This window comes from Gopherus evgoodei, chromosome 11 (genome assembly GCF_007399415.2).
Source record: "Gopherus evgoodei ecotype Sinaloan lineage chromosome 11, rGopEvg1_v1.p, whole genome shotgun sequence".
Taxonomy (NCBI): domain Eukaryota; kingdom Metazoa; phylum Chordata; order Testudines; family Testudinidae; genus Gopherus; species Gopherus evgoodei.
This window is the reverse complement of record NC_044332.1, coordinates 74,554,712-74,577,917: the sequence shown is the minus strand read 5'-3', so window position 1 is coordinate 74,577,917 and position 23,206 is coordinate 74,554,712. Positions and strand designations below refer to the sequence as shown.

The 23,206-nt window shown below is 40.0% G+C and overlaps 1 protein-coding gene across 2 annotated transcripts in view; it reads right to left on the bottom strand.

Moving 5' to 3' along the window:
- Positions 1-23,206, bottom strand: part of CNTNAP5 (contactin associated protein like 5) — a 431,022-nt gene that overhangs the window by 65,606 nt on the left and 342,210 nt on the right. For both annotated transcript variants that reach the window (XM_030580503.1, XM_030580504.1), the window contains 3 exons: positions 12,388-12,544; positions 545-672; positions 204-374 (listed from right to left, as the gene is read on the bottom strand). In XM_030580503.1, the coding sequence (XP_030436363.1) occupies positions 204-374; positions 545-672; positions 12,388-12,544 (456 nt within the window). The remainder of the gene's footprint in view (positions 1-203; positions 375-544; positions 673-12,387; positions 12,545-23,206) is intronic.

Genomic DNA, 23,206 nt, shown 5'->3' with positions numbered 1-23,206 from the left:
TCAGTGCAGGGAATTGAACCCAGATCTGCTGAGTCCCAGCCCAGTGCCTTAGCAACAAGGGACTCCTTACTCTCCAGAGACCATTTTATCTATCTACAGTCATGCTGGGCATTACAAAGATATCATGAAGCACTTGCTTCCCACCTCCCCACCAAACTGGCTGTCAGGAATGAATATGGCGAATTCCCAGCATTGACGCTTACAGCTTATTTCAATGCGGATGAAGTCCTTAATCCCAAGGTTTTCCAGGAAGACCCCAGACACAGCCATGGTTTTGAAGAAAAAAGAAATGTCTGCACTGAACTCTGCATGGAAGGTGGGGAAGTGTAGATAGGAGGCCTCTGTGTTGAAGGAAGCTGCATTCCAGAACTGTCCTGCAAAAGACAATACCCTTCTCTATAGTTAACTGGCACAGGGCTATGAGTGAAAGCCACACGTGTAAAGATTTTTTTTAATATTTGATAAAAAACAAACAAAACAAACAAACAAAAAACCTGGGATGGGACATTCTGTAATCTGGAAATTGAGAAGAGCTGGTACTCACTGTCTCCATGGCAACGCAAGGGGCCGATTCTCCAAGCAGCCTCTGAGTTTGACCTGTTTGTGTCAGTGATCACGAGTTGAGTTACAGGCAAATGGTCTTTGAAGGAAAGAAGGCCAGTATCATGTGTCCTGGTTATAGCAAAGAGAAAAGACAAATGAATCAAGGACATAACCCTTCCATTCCTTACACGAAAGAACATTTGATATGTGCTGACAATTTTCGATTAAAGCACAATTGTTTCTGTAAAGTTACCTAAAAAGCTTTCCATACATTATATATATATATAAATGGCCCTCAGAATACCTTAGAGCAGCCTCAAGGCTGCTTTATTCATAGATTCATAAATTATAAGGCCTGAGCACCTGATGAATCTTGGCATTGCACCAGGCCTCTTTTTGAAGTGGAAGACAAGCTTCTCTTAGAGCTCAAGTGGCTCCCAACAGTCTTGTGAGCCTTTTTGCAAGGAACTGAAGGAGAGGAAGAGTGACTCTCCTTCTTGGAGAGGGGTCCAAGGGCCTGTCTTAAGTCTCTGCCAAAGTAGCGATTGACTGCATGCAGTCAGAGTGATCTGGCACCGGTGCTTATACTGAGGTCGGACTCATGGCTTGTTCCAGGATATGCTGCTTGAGGTGCAGATCCCTGGAAATCTGAGTGCATTTCTTACAGGAGCAGCAGACACTACACCTCTCCTGGATGTGTCCTTTACTGAGACACAGCAAACAACGTGTGTGAGGAGTCACTATTAAAAAGCAATGCCTCAAACAAAGGGCACTGCTTGAAGCCCAGAAAGTGCTACATGACCTTGGTGACTCAGCACTGCAAGTAACTAGCAAATTAGAAATAAAAATGGAAAACAGTAAAGAAAGCTTAAGTAAAGGGTACACAAACTGCTAACTATTTACAGGATTAATGAAACTAAGAGCTAAATATGTCAGAAAAAAATGTGAGCAGAACCACACGGGGAGTTCCAAAGCTGTCCATGAGCGGTACAAAGGAACTGGGGGCGGGGGAGCAGTGCAGGACTTTTCTTATACAACTGTGGGAGGGGCCCTTGAGGAGATGCAGATGGGTAGTGCTGCTGATGGGTGCCACGCATCAATTTGAAGATTAATTCATCATACCTCATGGAGCTTCATCAGTTAATGCCCGTAAAGCACCTTGAGCTCTTCGCATGGAAAGTGCTATCAGCACAGAACGTACAGTTGCATTATTAAACAGATTTTTATGTCATCTCAGCATGCATGTGTGATCCCAGTACACTGTGTATCTCACCATGCAACTCCATTAACACAATAGAGAGTACGTTATGCTTCAAATTTATCTTTAGTAATTGAAAACAAATGCTCTTCCATGCCTCATTATGAAAATTTAGTTCTTTGGACAATTGCTGGAGTAACAGTGTTTGAGGGATAATGTAGCAGTTGGGCTCTTTAAAATGGAGCACAGGTAGCCTTACCTGTAAATGACAGATAACTAACTTGATGAGAACATTACAGGACCATTTTTCATCTTTCTGTGTACTAATAAAAGGATACTCTCAGAAATCTCACTCTCTGGCATCCCAATAGCCTGAACCATCATAAACTGGCAATCTCTAGGTAGCAGTATTCACATTTTGTTCTGACAGATGGTGGAGCAGTGGTGTCATTAAATATAATTTCTTCTCATATGGTCTCCCTACTGCAATGTTTTCTACTTGTATATTAATAAAAACTCTTGTGGGGTCTGAGTAGCTTGGATACTCAGTGCAATTTTTCATAAATACAGTACAGTTGGAAAAAATACTGCCATCAGCAGATGTCAATGAACAGCATGGGAAACAGACCAGTATAATAGGTTTCCATTAGAGAAAATTTTGAGTCCGTGTGCAGGGCAGATCATTAATAATCCAACAGAATACAATTTAATTAGCATGTATCTTGCCAACTGCATGCAGAAATGATTTACTGAGTTCAATAATAGTGAGTTACAGTAAATAATAAACAGCAGAGGGGGAGAGAGTTAATAGAGGAAAATAAAGTAGAAGAGACGTATTCGCAGCTGCAAGAAAACAGACAGGGCCAGAATCTGTGACGTATGGCATTCTGGACACCCTTAAGGTCCCATCATTGTCAATGGGAATTGAAAGTGCTCAGTCTCCAAGGGAGGCTGTTCAGGATGTGATCCAAGTGCTCAGGATGGCAGAAGCTAAAGAGGAGAAGTTTCTTACAGCTACAGTGATAAGACCATGGAAAGCAAAGCAAAGCAAGCAAGCTAGCAAGGATAGCTGTATAGTTAAGACACTGGCCAAAGACAGAGAACAGGGTTCTGTTACCAGCACCACTACAGACTTCCTGTGTATCGTTGGCTCAGTTTCTCCCTCTGTCAAATGCAGATAATAATTCTTCTCTAACATACAGGGCTACTGAGAGGATAAATTCAGTAATATATGCTCTAATGTTTTGCTTACATGAGTGGCTTTAACCTGGAGGCTACAGCTACATCTTAAGAATGGATCTTAGTCAGAGACAAAGACTAAGGAAGTAAATGGACATGAGTAGCAATATACAGAGCTTCCCATGACAGCTGCAGCTAAACTGACAGTAAGCATGTCTCTGAAGGGCTAACTAGAATATGTTCCGATAACCAGAACTAGCAAGAGCATCTGCAATACAACAACCTGGTGACCCCCAAGAGGTTGACAGGTTCAAGGTGACAGGTGCTATGGTGAGCCTATGGAAAAATCTTTCAGGCATATGCAGAGCCCAGGGGTTTTTGAATGGAAGGAGGAGTGAACAGGGAAGAAAGGTGAGACGAGAGGTCAGAATTCCCTTGCCACTGAGGCAGAAGGAAGAACTGTCCCTAAGGTGCATAAAGAACAGTGTAAAAGTCCACAAAGGATCTTAAAAGCATGGCAGGTGATATCTGACTGGGTCCTGAAGCAAAAGGGGAACCACTGGAGAGCTACAAGGATGGAGACAACATAAATAAATTATACCAATAGAGAGCAAAGGAATGGTCTTGCATTTTACACAATGCTACACCTCAAAAATGGTCTCCCCTTTTGCATCAACTTACAGATTTTAACAACCAAACTTTCTCAGGCAATAAGCAGCAGATGTTAGCTACGTTACCTGGTACATTTCCAGGTTTATATTATCATTTCCTTTCCCATTGTTCATTCGGCTTTTTCATAGATCACAGATATTAAGGCTAAAAGGGACCACTGTGATCCTCTAGTCTGACGTACTTCACAGGCCACAGAACCTCACCAGTAATTCCTGTATCCAGCCCCTAATGTCTGTTTCATCTAGAGTATACCTTGTAGAAAGAGATTTAGCTTTGATTTAAAGACTTCAAGTGATGGAGAATCCACCACACCTTTAGGTAAATAGTTCCAGTGGTTAATTATCCTCCCTGATAAAAAACTGTTCCCTTCTAGCCTGAATTTGTCTAACTTCAGTTTCCAATTATTGAATTGCCTTACAATTTTTTCTCCTAGATTGAAAAGTCACTGACTACCAAGAATCTGTTTCCCATGGAGATACCAGTACTCTGTAGTCAAGTCTCTCCCCTCTCCCTCCCAATTTTTTTTTCAGATGCATTCTCTGTGTTGCAGGTGACCAGCTGGGGACATGGTTAGAACAGTATCACTGGATCAAACTGGCTTACGCATCAGCCACTTGCTCTGAGATCCGCTTCTCCTGTTCTTCCACTAGTATCATTAAATTAGTTCTGTATTCAGTAAATTTGTTGCCAAGTTAACTCTCTGACTCCTGTTATCATGTTACCAACCCTACCCGTGGAACCTGCAAGTCAGGAGTGTGAGGGGCTCTCTCTAGAGTGACTTGCTGAAGTTAAAATACTAGAGTCCTTCTGATATGGCAAACTCAGAACTGTACTCCAGTCCACCTGGCTACTGTAGAAGGAACTGCATATCATTCTTCAAGTAAGGTCTTGTCTACAGTACAGAGTTAGTTTAATGCAAAGCAGCTTACACAGACCTAACCATGGAAGCATCTACACTTAAATTTTGCTCCTGCCAATGTAACTGTCCGGCTATGCCAACTTAATAACTGAAACTGCACAAGTGGCGTGGAGTCAAGGTCATTACAGTCACATCAACACAGTGTCAGTGTAGATACTGTGTTGCTGATGTTGACTATTACTGGCTTTTAGGAGCCATCCCACAATGCCACACACTGATAGTACAATTAATAAAAGCATTCCCGCTGAGGACATGCACTACCGACACAAGCAAAGATAGACATGCACAAACAATATAATTACTGCAGCAGCTATATGCCAACATAAATTAAGTTGACTTAATTTTGCAGTGTAGACATGACCTAATAAGACCAGAATTAGCAGTTGGCTTAGATGTCTGGTTGGATTTTACTTAAAATCAACATGCCTGCAAGTGCATATTCTTCTTCTACCAATCACTAGGTTCACTCCTCCCTTTATGACTTTTCTCTCACATTTTGTTTCTTTCTGTCTGCTCTGACAAACCATTACTTTAATCTGCAGTGAAGACCAGAGGTTAGGAAAGGAAAAACAAACAAATAAAAAATACCCCTCTGCCTGCTTCCCAAAAGGAAACTACAGTAGCACTGACTGGTCTCTGCTCCTGAGCTGCAGTGAGGAGTTTAATTTAACTAAAAGGAACAAGAACGGTTGTCTGATTTTTCCTTTCTTAAGCACCCATTTTATTTTATGCTAAGGCAAATTAAATGCATTTAGTACTGTATTCCCCTTCCAGCATAATGTACAGCAGGCTAGCTTCACAGTTCAGATCCCAGCAGATTTAAGATTCAAATGCTCATTATGTACTAGGGGGTCAGTTTTCTAGCAGAGAACTGCAAAGACAATCTTCAATAAGCATGAAATTTCCTGTTTGGAAACTCTTTGCAAAGTTCAGGGGCCTTGAGTCCCCTTTTAGCCCGTAAGCAGGCAATGTGCAATTTAGAATTGTACAAAATAGGAGCTGTGTTCCAATTTTCCAGTGGGCAAAACACAGTTTAACTGAACAAATCTCTGAATTTACCCTGTTTGCAGCAAAGAAACTAGGAGAAGAAACCCCCGGACTATGTAACGTGATGCAAATAGATTCTAAATTTGCATTGCTTTCTCACTGTGCACTGGCACGGCCTGATAGCATGTTGGCACGGGAAACCCTACATAGTGTGCAGTCTCAAAACTTCACCAAAACGGCCTTTTGATGAAACACTTGCTGCTCACAATCTGGGTAATGGATGGCCGACCTAAACATTGCTTGGGGGACTTAAGGGACAGGCTCCTCAAGGAAGAAGACTCTTTTTATTCCTCTCAGTACAGTTTACCAAAGCATTCTTGATTATCATACAACTTGTTAATTATCACACCCCTGATAAAAGTGGCAATCACAAGCACTACATCTACATAGATTATTTTCCTCCTTAGAAAACAAAAATTATGAAAAGAAAAAAATGAATCAGGCAGTTCTTTCATTATGGGACATGGTAAGGAGGTCACAATGAGCATGTAACTTATTCCACACACACACAAATCAATATTTATACAGACAAAAATGTCTCTGAAATGCCTGAGAGGGTTAAAAGCATGACTGATTTTTAGAGCACATTGAGCGACTGATAATAGGACAGTTGGTACCAGCTGTCCCACAAAACATAATGTCTATTTCATTATTTCATGTCAGACTTGATTCAATAGCATTTTCCCCACTGTAAATCAGAAATAACGCCATGAAGCCAATCAGGTTGCAGGGGTGAAAAACTGATATGAGATCATAATCAACCCCACAGTTTTTGTTTCAATTCCTACCAACACTGAGCAAGGCAGAATTAAATACCAAGGCAAATAACTATGAGACCATTAGAAAGTAGCCTGGATAGAGAAGGGGAGAACCTCATTTCCCCATGAAACTCTTTAGTCCTTGTTGGAAAATATGATGGATAACATGTAAAGCTACAGCTTTCAAAATGTCCCTAACATATACTGATCCCAAGAACAGCCCTGACAGACAGATTGTAAACATGGGAATTCCCTGCTGAGCCATGATACTCTCTGTCAATTTGACTGGAAAGACTGAGTTCTCATCAATCTTCAGACACTCATGTTTCAGAATAAACAGATCTAGATTTTTTGGAGGCTTGTCAAACCTGGAAATTTCTCTCTAAATTTTCATTCACCCCTTCCCAATCTTGATGTAATCTAGTATTTTTATTCTTTCACCTAGTTATGAATGGACAATATTTTTCTCCGTTCCTGAGAATTAAGAAATAGGGAAAAGGAACACAGAAGAAGCTTATTCAACTCAATACTTCCCAATACTTCATAAACTTCCTTTCCTCCTTGCATATCTTTTCTAGAGTTTCCTGTGGGAATCTTCTCAATGTATTATAGCTGTGTGAATTATGATTGTGTGAAATATTCATAGATTCCAAGGCCAGAAAGGACCACTGTGATCATCTAATTTGACCTCCTGTATAACACACAGACCTCAGAACTTCCATAAAATAATTCTCAGAGCTGATCTTTTAGAAGACACATCTTGATTTAAAAATTGTCAGTGATGGAGTATCCACCACATCCATTGGTAAATTGTTCCAGTGATTAATTACCACACTGTCAAAATTTTACACCTCATTTCAAGTCTAGCTTCAGCTTCCAGCCAGTGGATCATACATTTCCCTGATAGACTGAAGAGCCCATTACAAAATATTTGTTCCCCATGTAAATATTTATGGACCGTAAATCAAGTCACCCCTTAACCTTCTCTTTGTTAAGCTAAATAGACTTTAGCTTTTTGAGTCTATTGCTATAAAGCAGGTTTCTAATCCTTTAATTCTCAGAGCTCTTCTCTGAACCCTCTCCCATTTATCAACATCCTTCTTGGACTGTGGGCACCAGAACTGGACACAGGATTCCAGCAGAGATGACACCAGTGACAAATGCAGAGGTAAAATAATCTCTCTACTCCTACTCAAAAGTCTACTGTTTTGCATACCAGGATCACATTAGCTCTTTTGGCCACAGCGTCACATTGGAAGCTTGTGTTCAGCTGATTCTTCACCACCTCAAATCTTTTTCAGAGGGTAGATTTCTCCCCTTCTATAAGTATGGCCTACGTTCCTTTTCCTCTGTGTATACATTTAGCCATATCAAAACCACATATTTTTTGCTTGTGCCTAGTTTACCAAGTGATCCACATCGCTCTGAATCAGTGACCTGTTCTCTTCTTTATTTGCCACAGAAAACTTTATCAGTGGTCTTGTTGATTTTATGGTTTCTTCCAGATCATTTATAAAAAATGTTAAATAGGGTAAGGCTAAGAACTGATCCCTATGGAATCCTATTGGAGAAAGACCCACTTGATGATAATTTTCCATTGACAATTATATTTTGACAACTACCAGTTAGCCAGTTTTTAATCCATTTATTGTGTGCCATGTTAATTTTATATCATTCTAGATTTTAAATCAAAATATCATGCATGCAGGACCAAGTCAAATGCGTGACAGAAATCTAAGTAAATGACATCAACACTATTACCTTTATCAACCAAATTTGTAAGCTCCTCAATAAAAGATATGAAGTTAATTTGACATGGTCCATTATCCATAAACCCATTGATTTTCATTAATTGCATTACCCTCCATTTAACTCTTTATTAATTGAGTCATACAGCAGCCACAACATTATCTTGCCTGGGATCAATGTCAGGCTAACAGACCTATAATTCCCCCAGTCATCCCAGTATCCGAGAGGTAGCTGTGTTAGTCTGGATCTGTAAAAGCAGCAAAGAATCCTGTGGCACCTTATAGACTAACAGACGTTTTGGAGCATGAACTTTCGTGGGTGAATACCCACTTCATCAGATCCCACTTACTCTTTTTAAGAACTGGTACATTAACATTCTTCCAGTGTCCCAGAACTTCCCCAGTGCTCCAAGACTTATTGAAAACCAACCTTAATGGTCCAGCGAGCTCCTCGGCCACTATTCCATAATGTGATTTGGTGGTCTGTAGCAGACACCAACTAATACTCCATTTTATGGTTTATCTGTTAGGACATTGATCCATAAACATTCAATATCATTTCTTGTGAGTTATCAGTGACATGGAAACAGTAATGCCATTTTTTATATAGAATGACACTGCTCCTCCCCTTTTGCCCGCTCAATCCTTCCTAAATAGGTGATAACCATTGATTTTAATATTCCAATAGTGCAAATCATCCCACTAGGTTCCACTAATACCAACTAGATTGAATTTATGCTCATAAATGAGCAATTCCAGTTCCTTTTGTTTGCTACCCATGCTCCTAGCATTGGTATATAGGCAATTCAAGAATTTCTTCTCTTCATGTCCTTTGGTTCCTTGAATAATTTTGTTCTCAACATCTCGATTTTGTGCTAACCCAGTGCTCATATCTTCCCATTTTTTATTCTCCCTTTTCGTTATTAGTTAACCCCCTCTAGCCCAGGGTGGCCAACCTGTGGCTCCGGAGCCACATACGGCTCTTCAGAAGTTAATATGTGGCTCCTGGTATAGGCACCGACTCTGGGGCTGGAGCTACAGGCGCCAACTGTCCAATAGGCTGAGGGGTGCTGACTGCTCAACCTCTGGCTCCGCCACAGGCCCTGCCCCTACTCCACCCTTACCCGCCCTTCCCCTGAGCCTGCAGTGCCCTCGCCTCCTTCCTCCTCCCTCCTAGAGTTTTCTGCACGCCACAAAAGAGCTGATTGGGAGATGCGGGGAAGGAGAGGGAGGCACTGATTGACAGGGCTGCCAGTGGGTGGGAGGCGCTGGGAGCAATGTGGGTGTGTGTGGGGGGGAGCTGATGTGGGGCTGCTGATGTATTACTGTGGCTCTTTGGCAATGTACATTGGTAAATTCTGGCTCCTTCTCAGGCTCAGATTGGCCACCCCTGCTTTAGCCAGCCTGTCCTTGAGGAGATAGCCTCTACTTCAGTACAACTAGACCAATCCAAACTATACTGCCCTCTCTTCCCACAGGCGGTGGACAAATGTTCCACAATACTAAAACTTTCCACCCTGCACCACTTACCTAGCCAGTTGTTCACTTCCACAATATTCTGCCTTCTGTCTTTCTTTACTTGTAAGGCAGGAAGGATCTCAGAGAAGATTGCTTGCATATTCTTTTTCTTCCGCATGTTTCTGAGTGCCCTAACATCATTTAGTATCTGTGAGATATCCTACGAGACAGAATAATTAGTGCCAAAATGAACCAATGGTGTCTTGCCCATTGACTTCATAAGCTTATCCAATCTTAGAGTGAAATCTTGTGTCTTGGCTCCAGGAAGGCAGCACACTGTCCTGTTGTCCACTTCTTCCTTGCAGAATGTTCTTTCAGTTCTTCTGAGTATTGAATCTCCCATAAGGATTGTCTGTCTTCCTTGTATAGTTAGAGAACTCTTTGTGGATAAGCTTGATTTTCTTACAGATTGGGCTGAGCTGCCATACAGGGGTGTGTCCTGTACACATCTCTGTTTCCTTGGACCTGCTGGATCTAGAGAGGTTTCTTTCAAAGTTTCCATGTTGAAGAACTGGTACCAACTTGAAACAACTAATTATGGAATTCCTCCCTGTCCTCTTCTCTCTGGTGGCCACAGTCTGACACAGCTTATCTGTCTCCAGACATGTAGAATATCACCATAGCCTCTAATGATTATGAACTGCCAGGACTCCTCTCGCCTTCTCTCTGATTCCTTGGTGGCCAGCTCCATTCTTCTCTGACCCTGGGATACTGGTGTTTTTTGAATCTGGCTCTCTAGGAACTCCTCAGCTTCTCCAATTTTCAATAGCCTCTCTAACTTGCCCCTCCAATCCAAGATATTTTTCCTTCAGCACAGCCACCAATTTGCACATCATGAATATGGAATCCCATCCATCATTAGGCCAAGAGAACTTGGCACATTTGCTATAGGTCAAGTTCCATCGCTGGCCATCTTGAGATTACATGTAGTGCTGTACCTGTAAGGAAAGCCTCTTACACTCCCTCTCTTAGCTCCCCTGTTTGCTGCTCTTGAGTTTGCCTAGCAAATGACTTTTTCTAACAAGTCTTCCCTGTTCAGCTCAGCTTCCTAGGGAGCGATTGACCACTCAGAGACTTCAAACATCTGGGTTAATCAAAGCCCCAAGGACTAGAGCTGGGTGACCTTTAGCAAAGCACCCTGCTTACTGGGGCCCATAGCCAAGCTATGTAATCTCTACACAGAGAACAAACGGGGAAAAAAAACCCACTCAACTAAACAACCCACAGACAGACTAGACACACCACTCCCTAAGTCTCATTACCTCCAAGTACAAAGTCTGCAGCTACTCTCTCTGATACTCCTCTGTTCGCAGCTGTTGAGTTCACCTAACAAGTGACTTTTTATCCCAAGTCATCTCTCCTTCACTCAGCTTAGTCTTGTTATTAACTCTATTATATTAGTAATTATAGTCTTACGTTATAGTGTACATTTTTGTGACACTAATATTTGGAACAAGAAGACAGGATATTCATTTTATTTTACTAATGATCTTTAACTGAAAACTTACCAGGACTGAGATTTTCAAAACCGACTAAGGACTCTGTGGTGCTCAATCTGACACATTTAGGGGTCCAGATTTTCAAAGCGTGGGTGTGCCACTTTTTCTGAAAAATTAGGCTCTTTTTAAGTGCTGCAAGTTGGGCACACAAAAAGTGAGGTACTCGAAACAACTGGTCACGTTTGAATAGCTGGATGTGTATCTTTATATTGCTAGCTCCATGCACTGTTTTATTGTGTCCCTTTATTTCTCCAAAATGAGGGTTTCCTAGAGGAAATTTAGATACTATTTTAAATACAATGTCATGTTATGATATATGGTGTGTATTTTCTCTCCAACTTTTGTTGATGATCTACTAAGTGTGATAAATATTTTTCTAAAAATAAAGCAGAGCAACTCACATCTGTGGATTATCCCTCTTTTTTGGTTTCATGTACATTTTTTATTGTGTTTCAGATAAACGTCCTTGTACTTTCAACAAGCATGTATGTCATTTCTAATCCTCAATAGAACAAATAGGAAATTAATTTGAAAATACCCAGACTGGATCTCTGTCAGCAGCTAATAGTCTTTAGCATGAACAGAGGGTAAAAGGAAGAGTTTACATTCACATGTTTTTCCAGAATTAGGGAACATTTAGTGGACAGAGATTCAGTAAATCAAAGATTCAAGTTTCATAGGGTTTTGAATGTACACTTATTGGTATAAACCCTCCTATAAGACCTAATCCAAAGTGCACAGAAAGCAAGGGAGTCTTTCCACCATCTTCATTTGGCTTTGGATCAGGCAGACATAGAATATCTAGGCACATATAGAAATTTAAATTATTGGCTTAGAAACCCTTCTGGTAGGATATACTTCCTCTGCTCCTACCTTCACCTAAAAAATATTGTCTGAGGCCCAAACTCTCCCCTCAGTGGCACTGAGGAGTCTAAACTCCTGATGTCTTTATTCAGGAAATCCTCTAACTGAAGTCAACGGAAATTTTGACCAAGTAAAAATGTCATGATTTAGCCCACAGACTGAAATACTGTTTCCCAGGTAATAACTGAAAGCAGAATTTTGCCCAACATGTTATTCACACTGAAAGACTGTGTCGGGTAGAAGGCTTGTCTTTGTTTGAATGAAAAGCTGTGCTTTAAATAAGAACAAATTCTGTGCTGACTCACTCCCCATTTACTTGCATTGAAACAAATCAGGTTTTGCTTGGTATAAATTAGCACAAGATTCAGCTCCTCATCATTCCTTACTATCCCACCCGCATCTTTCCACACATACGATATATCAAAATTCTTAGCATAATTACCATTCTTCTTTATCGGCATCACAGTTGCAGAAATATCTCATATCTAGACAACTTTCTTCCAGTCCACAGCCACATTGCTGAACTCCAGGAAGAGATCCTCCCCAGTAAGGATGCTTTTCATTGGCACGGCCAACCCACCAAACATATGGCATTCCATCTGGGTGAGAGAAGGGGAAAAGATGACAGACCTGTGATGAGCACATTGCACTGGAAGTAAATGTGTTAAAGTGAAGCTGAGCACCATAAACAGTACACTAAGAGAGTGTGTCTACACAGCAAAAACTGTGCAAAGACTATCTTACTGGAGCTAGCTTAAATCTGGCTAGTGTAGGAAACAGCAGCAGTGAAGACGGCATAGCACAAGCTAGCAACCCAAGGGTGTACTACGGGTTCATGCCAAACTTGTACTATCCACACGCTGTCCTCTCTGTTATCATTACCCTCACTAACTGGTTCAAACTAGCTTGGGTAGGCTAAACCATGCATAACTTTTATTGCATGGACATACCCTTAGATGCAAACATCACAAGAGGCAACTGCTAGACAAGTAGATGTGACTCTATGTCATCCTGTGGAGCACCTGGTAAGATAGCAATAATCATATGGGCTACACCAGTGCCTTTTAGTTTCCTGTGTTCCTTTTTGGTCTGTTCTAGTGGGTACTGAGCAGAGAGAGAGGAAATGGACATTTTAAGATCATGCTTATAGCTTGGAAAGAAAGACAGAGGGCTACCTAGCTAGCTAGCTTGTGTTCTCCTTCCAATTATATCTCAGAAGCTGGGGATGTCCCAGTTGCGAATAACCCCTACAAGTGCTTCTCTTGCTTTTGGATCCACCACTGTGATAGGGTAATATAGTTCATGGCACCAGAGTTTGATCTGTTCACTGGAGGAGACAGGAAATGATTTTCCCACCCTGTACAGGATTTTAAAACTACAATGAAGCACTATGTATTCACTACCACCAATATGAATTATCTTCTCCAGTATATGGCAAATCCTCTTTTTAGGCTACCATTTTTATCTATGACTCATAAATAATATCATTATTGTTACTCAAGGGGCCTCCTGGTTTGCAAGTCTCCAAGAATTGGACTCAACCTGACATTCAAGGTAACAACAAAATTCCCATTGACTGTGAAATGGGAGCAGGACCAGGCTTTTTATTAGCTATGCTCTGGGGGGGAAATTCACCATACGAGTCCCCACGGAACACTGCAAAAGATCTTCTATGCTGAAGTGAATTTCACCCTGTGTGATTATCTTTTACCCATGGGAGCTCTAAACTCTGTGTGCTCTAAATATAACCAAGATTATTTACATTTTAAATGCATAATATGTTATACAGTACATCAAATATTAGGCATTAATCAACAGAGGCAGTAACCATATTACAGACATCCTGAAATCAATGGATTAATAATTTCCTAAAATTAATTTTGTCTTCCCGGACAGTCAATGAATCAATCTCGTAATCCCTAAACCAAGGCATTTAATCTGTGACAAAAAAGGTAGATGCATCAATTTTGCTAGATTTTGCTCCAGGCCTTTTGATTTTAGAAGCTCGGGAAAAATAAACAAAAGCTGCAATAATAACATGGAACAGTATCAGTCTATTCATCTCTTTCACTGAAAATATTAGCAAGGATTGTTCCTAATTATGCAAGGCAGGAAACTCAAGAATGTGAAATACGATCAAGGTTAATAATGAGCGTTAGGGCCTAGTTAAGTTGAGTTTAAGATGAACTCAGCACAGTTGAACTCCTACTTCTTTTCTCTTTAACCTTAGAATAGTAATGTAAATACTTGGAAAAAATATAAAACTAACAAAACAACACTGTTCTCATGACACCAGCAATTAGGACCGTGGACTTTGACCAACGCCCACCGGTGCTCATTATAGAAAAGAAAGTGCAAGATCGTTTATGGATGCATCCTACTAAAATGTGTTTACACAATTTAGGTCTTACCATATATTATCATCAATATGCTTCATTTTGTATCTTGGATTTTTGTTGTTGCTTTTCAGCAAGAATCTAGAGAATAACTAAACTATGTTACAAAAGTGCATCATTATGATAGGTGAAACAGGTCCACAATCACTCTACTGGGCAATTACTTGATAAACCTTGTAATAAGAATGCTTGCTGAGTAAAAGGATAATTTGACTGGCAACTGAAACAGACATTATATAGAAATACTTCATCTAATTTAAAAAAATTGCTCAGTCTGGAAAAAAAATATATTTAAATAAACTAAAACCTCAGAGCAAACAGCAAATAATAGTGTGCATTAATCAAAATCAATCTGGGCTTTATTGCTTGCTTGCCAGGGTCGTTAAACTGAAGCATAACGTACTGAGAAAGAGCCATCCATGGGTAGTAAGACTAAATACTTATTATGTTTTCTTCATGTTCTACTATACGTATTTTATTGAACTAAACCAACCAACCAATCAACAAAATTATGATCTAGACTCTCAAAGTGTTAGCAGCACCACAGCTCGAGTAATTTAAAACTAGACTAAATAAAGTGCTTACTGTATGGAATAGTCTTGCATTGGCAGGGGAATGGACTATAGGATATAATATATCTTTTCTAAGTTTCTCTTTATAATGTCCAATTCTGCCACCCTTTCTCAAGATCAGCAGCATCTTACTTCCTGAGTAGTCCTACGGAAATCAATTGCAATACCAGGGAAAATTAGACCTATTCAATTCTAGGCCTTGATTCAGCAGAACACTTTAGCTTGTGCTTAATTTTAAACATGTGAGTAATCATCTCAGCAAAGTACTTAAACACGAGTTTAAACTCCATTTAAGTGTTTTACTGAATCGGGGTCCTAGACACTCCAGGAATACAAATAATTAGTAATAATAACGATGACATGTCTCTCTGATCTTAGTTACATCAGTTTCATGCAATTCCACAGCACCCTTATTCAGAGTTTATGTAGTTACAGTGGTGTAGATCTGGATTAAATAGTGCAACTGAGATTAGAATTTGGCCAGCAGCAGTCAAGCTTCATTCTTGAATGTCAATAGCTATAGATTGTCATTTGTTACATAGTCTTCACTTCTTCACTATTCATTGTATAACAAAGCCTTCTCCAAAATAACTAAAACCTTTGGGTCAACGGAGTTATCCCAGGGATGATTTTGGTCCCGCAAGCCAGTGAGGACCTTATTGAGCTGGAAAGCCATTTTAAATTTCCCTGAATAAACGAACACTCATTGTAAGGTATTGTCATTCAATGCTTCACTTATTTATTTTGTCCAAAATAGAGGACAAAAGCTTATCGTACAAATAAATGCATTCCATTCAATACATTTTCCCTCTAGTCATAACAGACGAAAAATTAACTCATAATGGACCATTAGGGTTTTTGTTATAGGCAATGCTAGTGCTCTGAACGGGAAACAGAGCAACTGGAGAGAGGTAATATATGTTAAATACAACAACCCAAAACACAGATAGAAGAGTTGGAGATTTAATTTCCTCCAAGATATTTGTTCACAAGCTGCGTAAGCCTCCTTTTTGTGTGGTTAAACAAATCCTCTAGAAGACAAAGTTATTACATTCCCAGCAAAGCACTGGCAGTAACAATAATATTGTGTGTTTTTACTGTGCAGGAGCCTCAACAAACAAAAGGTGGCACTGAATAAAGGAATTGATTTTAGAGGCTGTTTTATAATAAGCCAAATGCTCGCTTGTTATGGGTTCAGACACACCCACCCTATGCACAAATGTAAGACAAAATCTTACAGAGTAGTGGAATTCAGTGATGTGGGGCTCAGGCCTGTTTCTTCCTGCCAGGCACTGAACATGATTCACTCACACTGCACACCCAGCCTGCAGCAGGTGCACCACAGCTGGTAGCACCTAGCCTGTGCTGTTTAAGAAGATCACTCAAAGGTTGTCTACTGCATTCTTCATATCAAATCTATTTTACCGCAAGCCTATATAGAAAAGATCCCATTGTATGTCAGTCTGGAGGGTACAGGCCACCATACGTATGTTTACACTGCAATTAGACATCCATGGCTGGCCTGTGCCAGCTGACTTGGGTTAAGGAGCTGTTTCACTTTGGTGTAGATGTCCATGCTCAGGCTGGGACCCTCCCCCTGAGCCTTGCAAGTCTGAGTCCAGGGGTAGCTCCAGCTTTTTTGCCACCCCAAGAGGCAAAGAAAAAACAAAAAGCTGATTGGTGGCACTTCGGCGGGAGCTCAATCGCACCGCTTCATTCTTTGGCAGCGGGTCCTTTGCTCAGAGGAAGAGAGGGACTGAGGGACCAACCGCCAAATTACCGCCGAAAACCAGGACGTGCCACCCCTTTCCATTGGCCGCCCCAAGCACCTGTGTCCTTTGCTGTTGCCTGGAGCTGCCTCTGCCTGAATCAGCTGGTAAGGCCAGTTAGGGATTTTTAATTGCAGTGTAGACATATCCCAAGAGGCCAGTAGGGGCACTCCAGCAATGGAGGAGTGCTTCATGGTAATTCTCTCTAAACATAAATGGTAGGAGGTTAAAGGCATAGAAAGAAGGTGAATTAACTGTTACCCAAAATCCACATGTAGGGGGCATTTATGGAATGTAATATCCCATGCCCTACAGACAGTTTATGGGAAAGTTTTTTGTCCTCTTAAAACCCATGTAGTTCTCCGCTCTCCTCAGTTTACTCAATACTTGGCCTAAGGACCAGTATGTAGCCAGATGTGCATGTGAGATATTTTTAAAATCAATTTTTATGGGGTTTGGGGTGAATGTTCAGGCTTTTTCAGTGTCAGAGTTCCAACATTTTCCTGTCCAATTTGTGAGTGCACAGAAACCAAATGTGCAAACGGGCGCACAAACTGATGTTTGCTCACTCAAGTGCCTTTCATGAGTTGTACTAGTGGAATTTTCTTTTTCTGGCCCATAGAGTTTTTAGGCCTTTCTGTGATTTTAAATGATACAAACATTTCTCTTGTAAATACACTTACTTCATGCAGTCATTCAGAGGGCTAGTTTCCAAACAGTGGTGTTTCACAAGGCTTTAGGATGAAATTATTACATGGAAATAAACCCAGGGTGACTCTGTGGAGCATTGGAGCTGAGAGCAGAACCTTACCATTAGCGATTAGGGTTGCATTTCTCGAGTTAAACTGGAGCCATATACCTATAACAATATTATAGTTAGAGTATTTGTCAAGATCTGTTTGCATCATTTCCCATGGAGCCTTTTGTTGCTATTAAAGCAGAGGCTAATAATGGAAATGTAATGAGATAAATTGGATCCTACATTAAGCTTCTATGCTGTTCAAACCTATTTTCTGACTTCAATGATCGTACACCACTAATACAGGCAGACTTCTAGGATTTCTGAGTCAATAGGAACAAGTCAATTAAAGGTCTTTTCCACAGACATGGAAAGTTAATGGATTGTTAGCTGTCTGTTGAAATACTGGGACCATGTTACACTGAAATAATTTTGTTCAAGCATTTTCATGTTCATCGTTTTCTTACAAAGAATCAAACCATAGTAAAGAGGCAACTAACTGAATTCAATATAATGGTTTTATTTTTTCATACAACACAATGACCCCAAACAGGCAGAATATCTTAAATTTGCTATTTTCCCTTATTTAAATAGAAAGATCCACATATGAAAAGAGACACTGCAAATTGAAAAAAAAATGATCTCAGAATTGGAGAAAGCAATCAAAGGTCATTCTGAGCTAGAATACAGAGAGAACCATCTAAAATATATGTTTGTACTAACCATTTTAACACACAATTTCCATACCTACCTTGATACCCCAAATGTTACATAGAACGGGAAGACTGAAACAGACAGATATTGACACTAAGACAGTTGATATTTAAAATATACAACCATGGCAATCCCAACTCTGTTGTAGCTCAGGGAAACCTGGGTGCCAAAGAAGGTTGAAACTGGCAGATTGATGTTTTTGATTGTCATTTTTGATTGTCAGCTGATACATATTAAGTGGAAGAACAAGATCAGCAATGAGGATAATATTTGTAGCTGAACTAAGCAACTGTCTCCATCAGCGCTGGTTTGCTTTTGGCTGCTTTCCTGCTACTTATAGATTATTAGGATGGAAGAGACACAAATTTACAAAGTGTGTTTGCCAAGGAATGCTGCTGTATGGTTGGTAATCACATGATTGCAAAAGTTTCAGTGACCTAACAAGATTGCCAATGATGGGCATAGAATGAATGTCCAACCAGACTGTCTTAAGGACCTGGCTAGAGATCAACTCAGGTGGTGCTTGATCTGTGAGGAGGCCACATATCTTTAGGATTTTCCTTGCTTATGATTTTTAAATATATGTGGTAGAATTGCCCTAGAGTCCAGAGGTCACATTCTGTTCTTAGTTAAAACAGTGTTACAGAGCTGCTCAAAAAGCACAAACTAACTTTGCAAATAGTTTTGAAATTTCAAAGTTTGTTCAGTTTCACAAAGTTTGGTGTGGACCAATTTTCCATTTTTTTTGCTAAATTTTCCATGATAGTTCTCTACCTAACTTTTTTTTTTTTGATTATAGATAAAGTTGTTGAAATTTCTCATTTATCAAAAACCCCACTTTAGGAAGCAAACTACAGATGTTTGGTAAATGAAGAAAAAATAAAACAATTTTAGTAAAAATTACAGCAAAAATTGGGAAAATGTAACAGAAAACAAATTTAATTCTAATAAACAAGCAGCTAATCCATCCAGCTGGTTTTCCTTTATCCTATGCTGTTTTCACATGAAACATGCTTTAATGCTTGTTTCTTTCATTTTCCCCCCAACATACTAGTAGTGATTGTCTTTTGGTCACTCACTTGTTTTAAAATCTGTCATTGTGCTCCTTCACAGCAATTGGACAATTATGTTCCATTGTCTCTTTATTTGTCTCAGCTTAGTGTTGCCATCAGTTATTCGAGTAGTTCAAACGACAGAGGTCTGTGCGATGGAACAATGGGTTCCAGCCCTGCTGATGACCCACTATGCATGTGTCAATATGATATAACATGGATAGAATTTCTGTGTTTTCAGTCTGATATTTAACAAGGAATCTCTCTCTCTCTCTCTCTCTCTCTCTCTCTCTCACACACACACACAGAACACTAAGGTTGCAAAATCGTGCACTTTGTCAAGTTTGACAAAGCCCTGGCTGGGATGATTTAGTTGGGGATTGGTCCTGCTTTGAGCAGGGGGCTGGACTAGATGACCTCCTGACATTCCAACCCTGGTATTGTATGATTCCAAAATTGCACAGTAATCTTAATTCTGGAATTTACTAACTTCTAAATTCCCCTTGTATGCATATGTCACAATATGGTCTTTAATTAAAAGATCACATTAGATTTTTCCACAGGTTCCCTTCCTCACCAAGTGCATAGGATGGATCTGTTTTGGGGATGAACCGTGGCTACAGAGTGAAGGAGGCTATTTACAGAACTCCTGCCTTTTGTGTTGCAGATGGTGGGAGGTGTGAAACCTTGACGCAAGGTTTCAGAGATTCAGAGATTCTAAGGCCAGAAGGGACCAATGAAATCTACCTCTGGTATGATGTGGGCCATGAAACTTCCTCAAAATAATTCTTTGAGCATATTTTTTAGAAAAACATCCAATCTTGATTTAAATTGTTCCAATGTTAATTACTCTAGCTGATAAAAAAAATTATGCCTTATTTCCAGTCTGAACACTGGATCAGGTTATAACATTCTCTGTTAGACGGAAGAACCCATTATCAAATATTTGTTCCACAGGTAGGTACTTTCAGACTGTGATCCGGTTACGCCTTAGCCTTCCCCTTGTTAAATTTAAATAGATCTTTTCTAATCCTTTTATCATTCCTGGAGCTCTCCTCTGAACTCTCTCCAATTTACCAACATCCTTCTTGAATTGTAGGCATCAGAACTGGACACAGTGTTATAGCAGCAGTCACACCGGTGCCAAATACAGGGCTAAAATAACCTCTCTGCTCCTACTCGAGATTCCCTGTTTGTGTGTTCCAGGATCTTGTTGGCTCTTTTGGCCATTGTGTTATACTGGGACTCTTGTTCAGCTGATTATTGATCACAATCCCCAAATCTCTTTTCAGAGTCAGTACTTCCTAGGATAGAGTCCTCCATTCTATAAGTGTGGCCAACATTCTTTGTTCCCGGATGTATACATTTATATTAAGTTACATTAAAACACATATTGTTTGCTTACACTCAGTTTACCAAGTGATCTAGGTCACTCTGTATCGGTGACCTATCCTCTTCATTATTTACCATTCCTCCCAATTTTTACACCATCTGCAAATTTTATCAGTGATGATTTTTTGTGTTCTTCCAGATCTTGATAAAGTTGTTAAATAGCGTAAGCCTGAGAATTGATCCATGGAAGACCCACCCGGAAACAGACTTACTTGATGAAGATTCCCTGTTTACAGTTACATTTTGAGACCTATCAGTTAGACAGTTTTTTATTAATCCAATATGTGCCATATTAATTTTATATTGTTCTAGTTTTTTAAATCAAAATATGGTATGTTACCAAGTCAATTGCCTTAAAGAAGTCTAAGTGTATTATGCCAACATTATTGCCTTTATCAACCCAATTTGTAATCTCATCCAAAATATAACTAGTTAGTTTAACAGGCTCTATCTTCCATAAAACCAGAGTGATTTGTACTAATTACATTACCCTCCTTTAGCTGCCTATTTTGTTCTGTACAAGGCCTGACTAATATATGTTCTGCATTGCTCAAATAATATATACACAACAGCTACTGAAGATATAATTTGAGTAGGACAAGAATAGTCACATTCCTATTCTTGCCATGGGATTGTGGATGACCACAAGTGATTAGAATCTTCTTGTTTATACCTCATAGTAATTCTAATGCATTGTTTTGGAGGGAAAAGTGACACTTTCTTAAACATCAACACTTCCTGCAGCACCAGGGCTTTCTCTGGAGCTCTTCTATCCAACTAACGATCCAGCTTAAACCTTTGAACAATAGGATTTTGAAAGCAAATGGCAGCTTTACTAGATTTTAATTCTGAAATGAAAGAAATGTATACTAGTGATTAGCACTCCTCTAGCAGAGATAGCACCTGGGGGCATTCCTTGATGGTCTCCCACTGTTCTGCTTTGGTTTCTGAGACCACAGCTTGAGGTGGTCTAGCTGCTCCATTGTTTGGAACATTTAATACTGAACTGGGCAAGGCACTGGAGAATGTACAGTGAGAACCAGTTCTACACTAGCTCTTTGGGAGAGATGACATGGTCTAACAATAGGCCTTCTTTCTGCTCTTACTCTGAGAAGCAATTGAGTAAAATAGTTCCATTTTTACCTAATAGATCTGCTCCTTGTGTGTATTTGCAATCCTATCTTCTGATAGTTAATGAAAAAAAGTATGTTTTTACTCTCTTTTCTTTCTGCTACCCCTGCAGAGCCAACACAGCACTGGAAGAGGGAACTGGAGTTTCTTCTGGCTTGGGCATTGCAGGAAGACTATTAACTCTATTCTAGTGCATTCTCAAAGACAATGTCTTTTGCACAGGGGTAACTGAGGGTGGAATGTGGCATGCACAGTCTATTATTAATGTTGGTTTATGAGCCAGCAAGAACATACCTTGACTTTCAGTTCCCAGGTTGATTTTGCTGGGCTGGCAGTTGGAAAACAACATCTATTTACTGAGCAAATATGCCCAGGAAATCATTGAGACAATGTCATTTTTACAGAGTCTATCTTCAGAATAAAACCACACTTTAATTTCTATAAATGGATTATAATAACCAGCAACTCTCATGGCAAGGATTAGATTTCAAATGGGGCAAAGATATCCTGTATAAATGTACTGTATTGCTGAACCGGTATAATAAGAATAAATACACATATTAATGGCACTACATAAATTACATATATAAATGAGACAAGATGGTGACCGACATAGCTACAACAACACTGCAAACTGCATATACAAAATACATTTGAACCTGGTGTGAAAGTGATGCAGATGACAGATTTCACCAGGGTCAGAGTGGGCTAATATATTTTAAGCAGAAATCTCCCAGTGAAATAAACATGTTCTGCAGGACCCTTTGGGAAACAAGATGTAGCAATGGAATGTCACCAAATAGATTAATTGGTGAAAGAGATCAGCTTTCGGTTTGAGGGAAATCTGTTATTTTGCTTCATAAAACTTCACAAAATATAATTAGATCTAAAAATCCATTTTAATTACGTATTTGGATTTATTCAAAACATTTAAATGTGCCAATCTGGGACTACAAATGCCTTTGCTACAACCACAAATCTAGCATTGCAGACAAAAATCAATGGCCTCTCTGAAACAAAGAAGGGAATTGAGGGTCACTCCAGGCCCATATCCCAGTCCTCCAGGCACTCATCTCAGTGCTCAGCTAATACTTCTCAACCCAAAAGCCAGGGGAAATAAATGAGCTTTGCAGCACGCATAGAAGGTGAACAAATTTGAACCATTTCGCAACAAGGGTGGGACAGTGAATTCAAATTTCAGGGGACCTCACAGAGAATGCCCTAAACTCTGGAATTCACTCCCCCTACTTAGTCTGGTTTTGATCACTACTGTCCTGGAGGCTGATTAGCTCATAACAAATTAGGATCATTCCATAAGGCAAGGTTATGACTGCCAACCGACTACCATCATGGCACATAGCTCCAGCAAGAGCTTTGGAAGGCTGTACAGATCCGGCATGCACAATGCATCTGGGATTGCAGGGAGACAGAGGTGCACAGGCTAGGCTAACGGCTGCTATAACGCTGAAGGGGTAGGTGAGTTGTGTGCTCTCCCA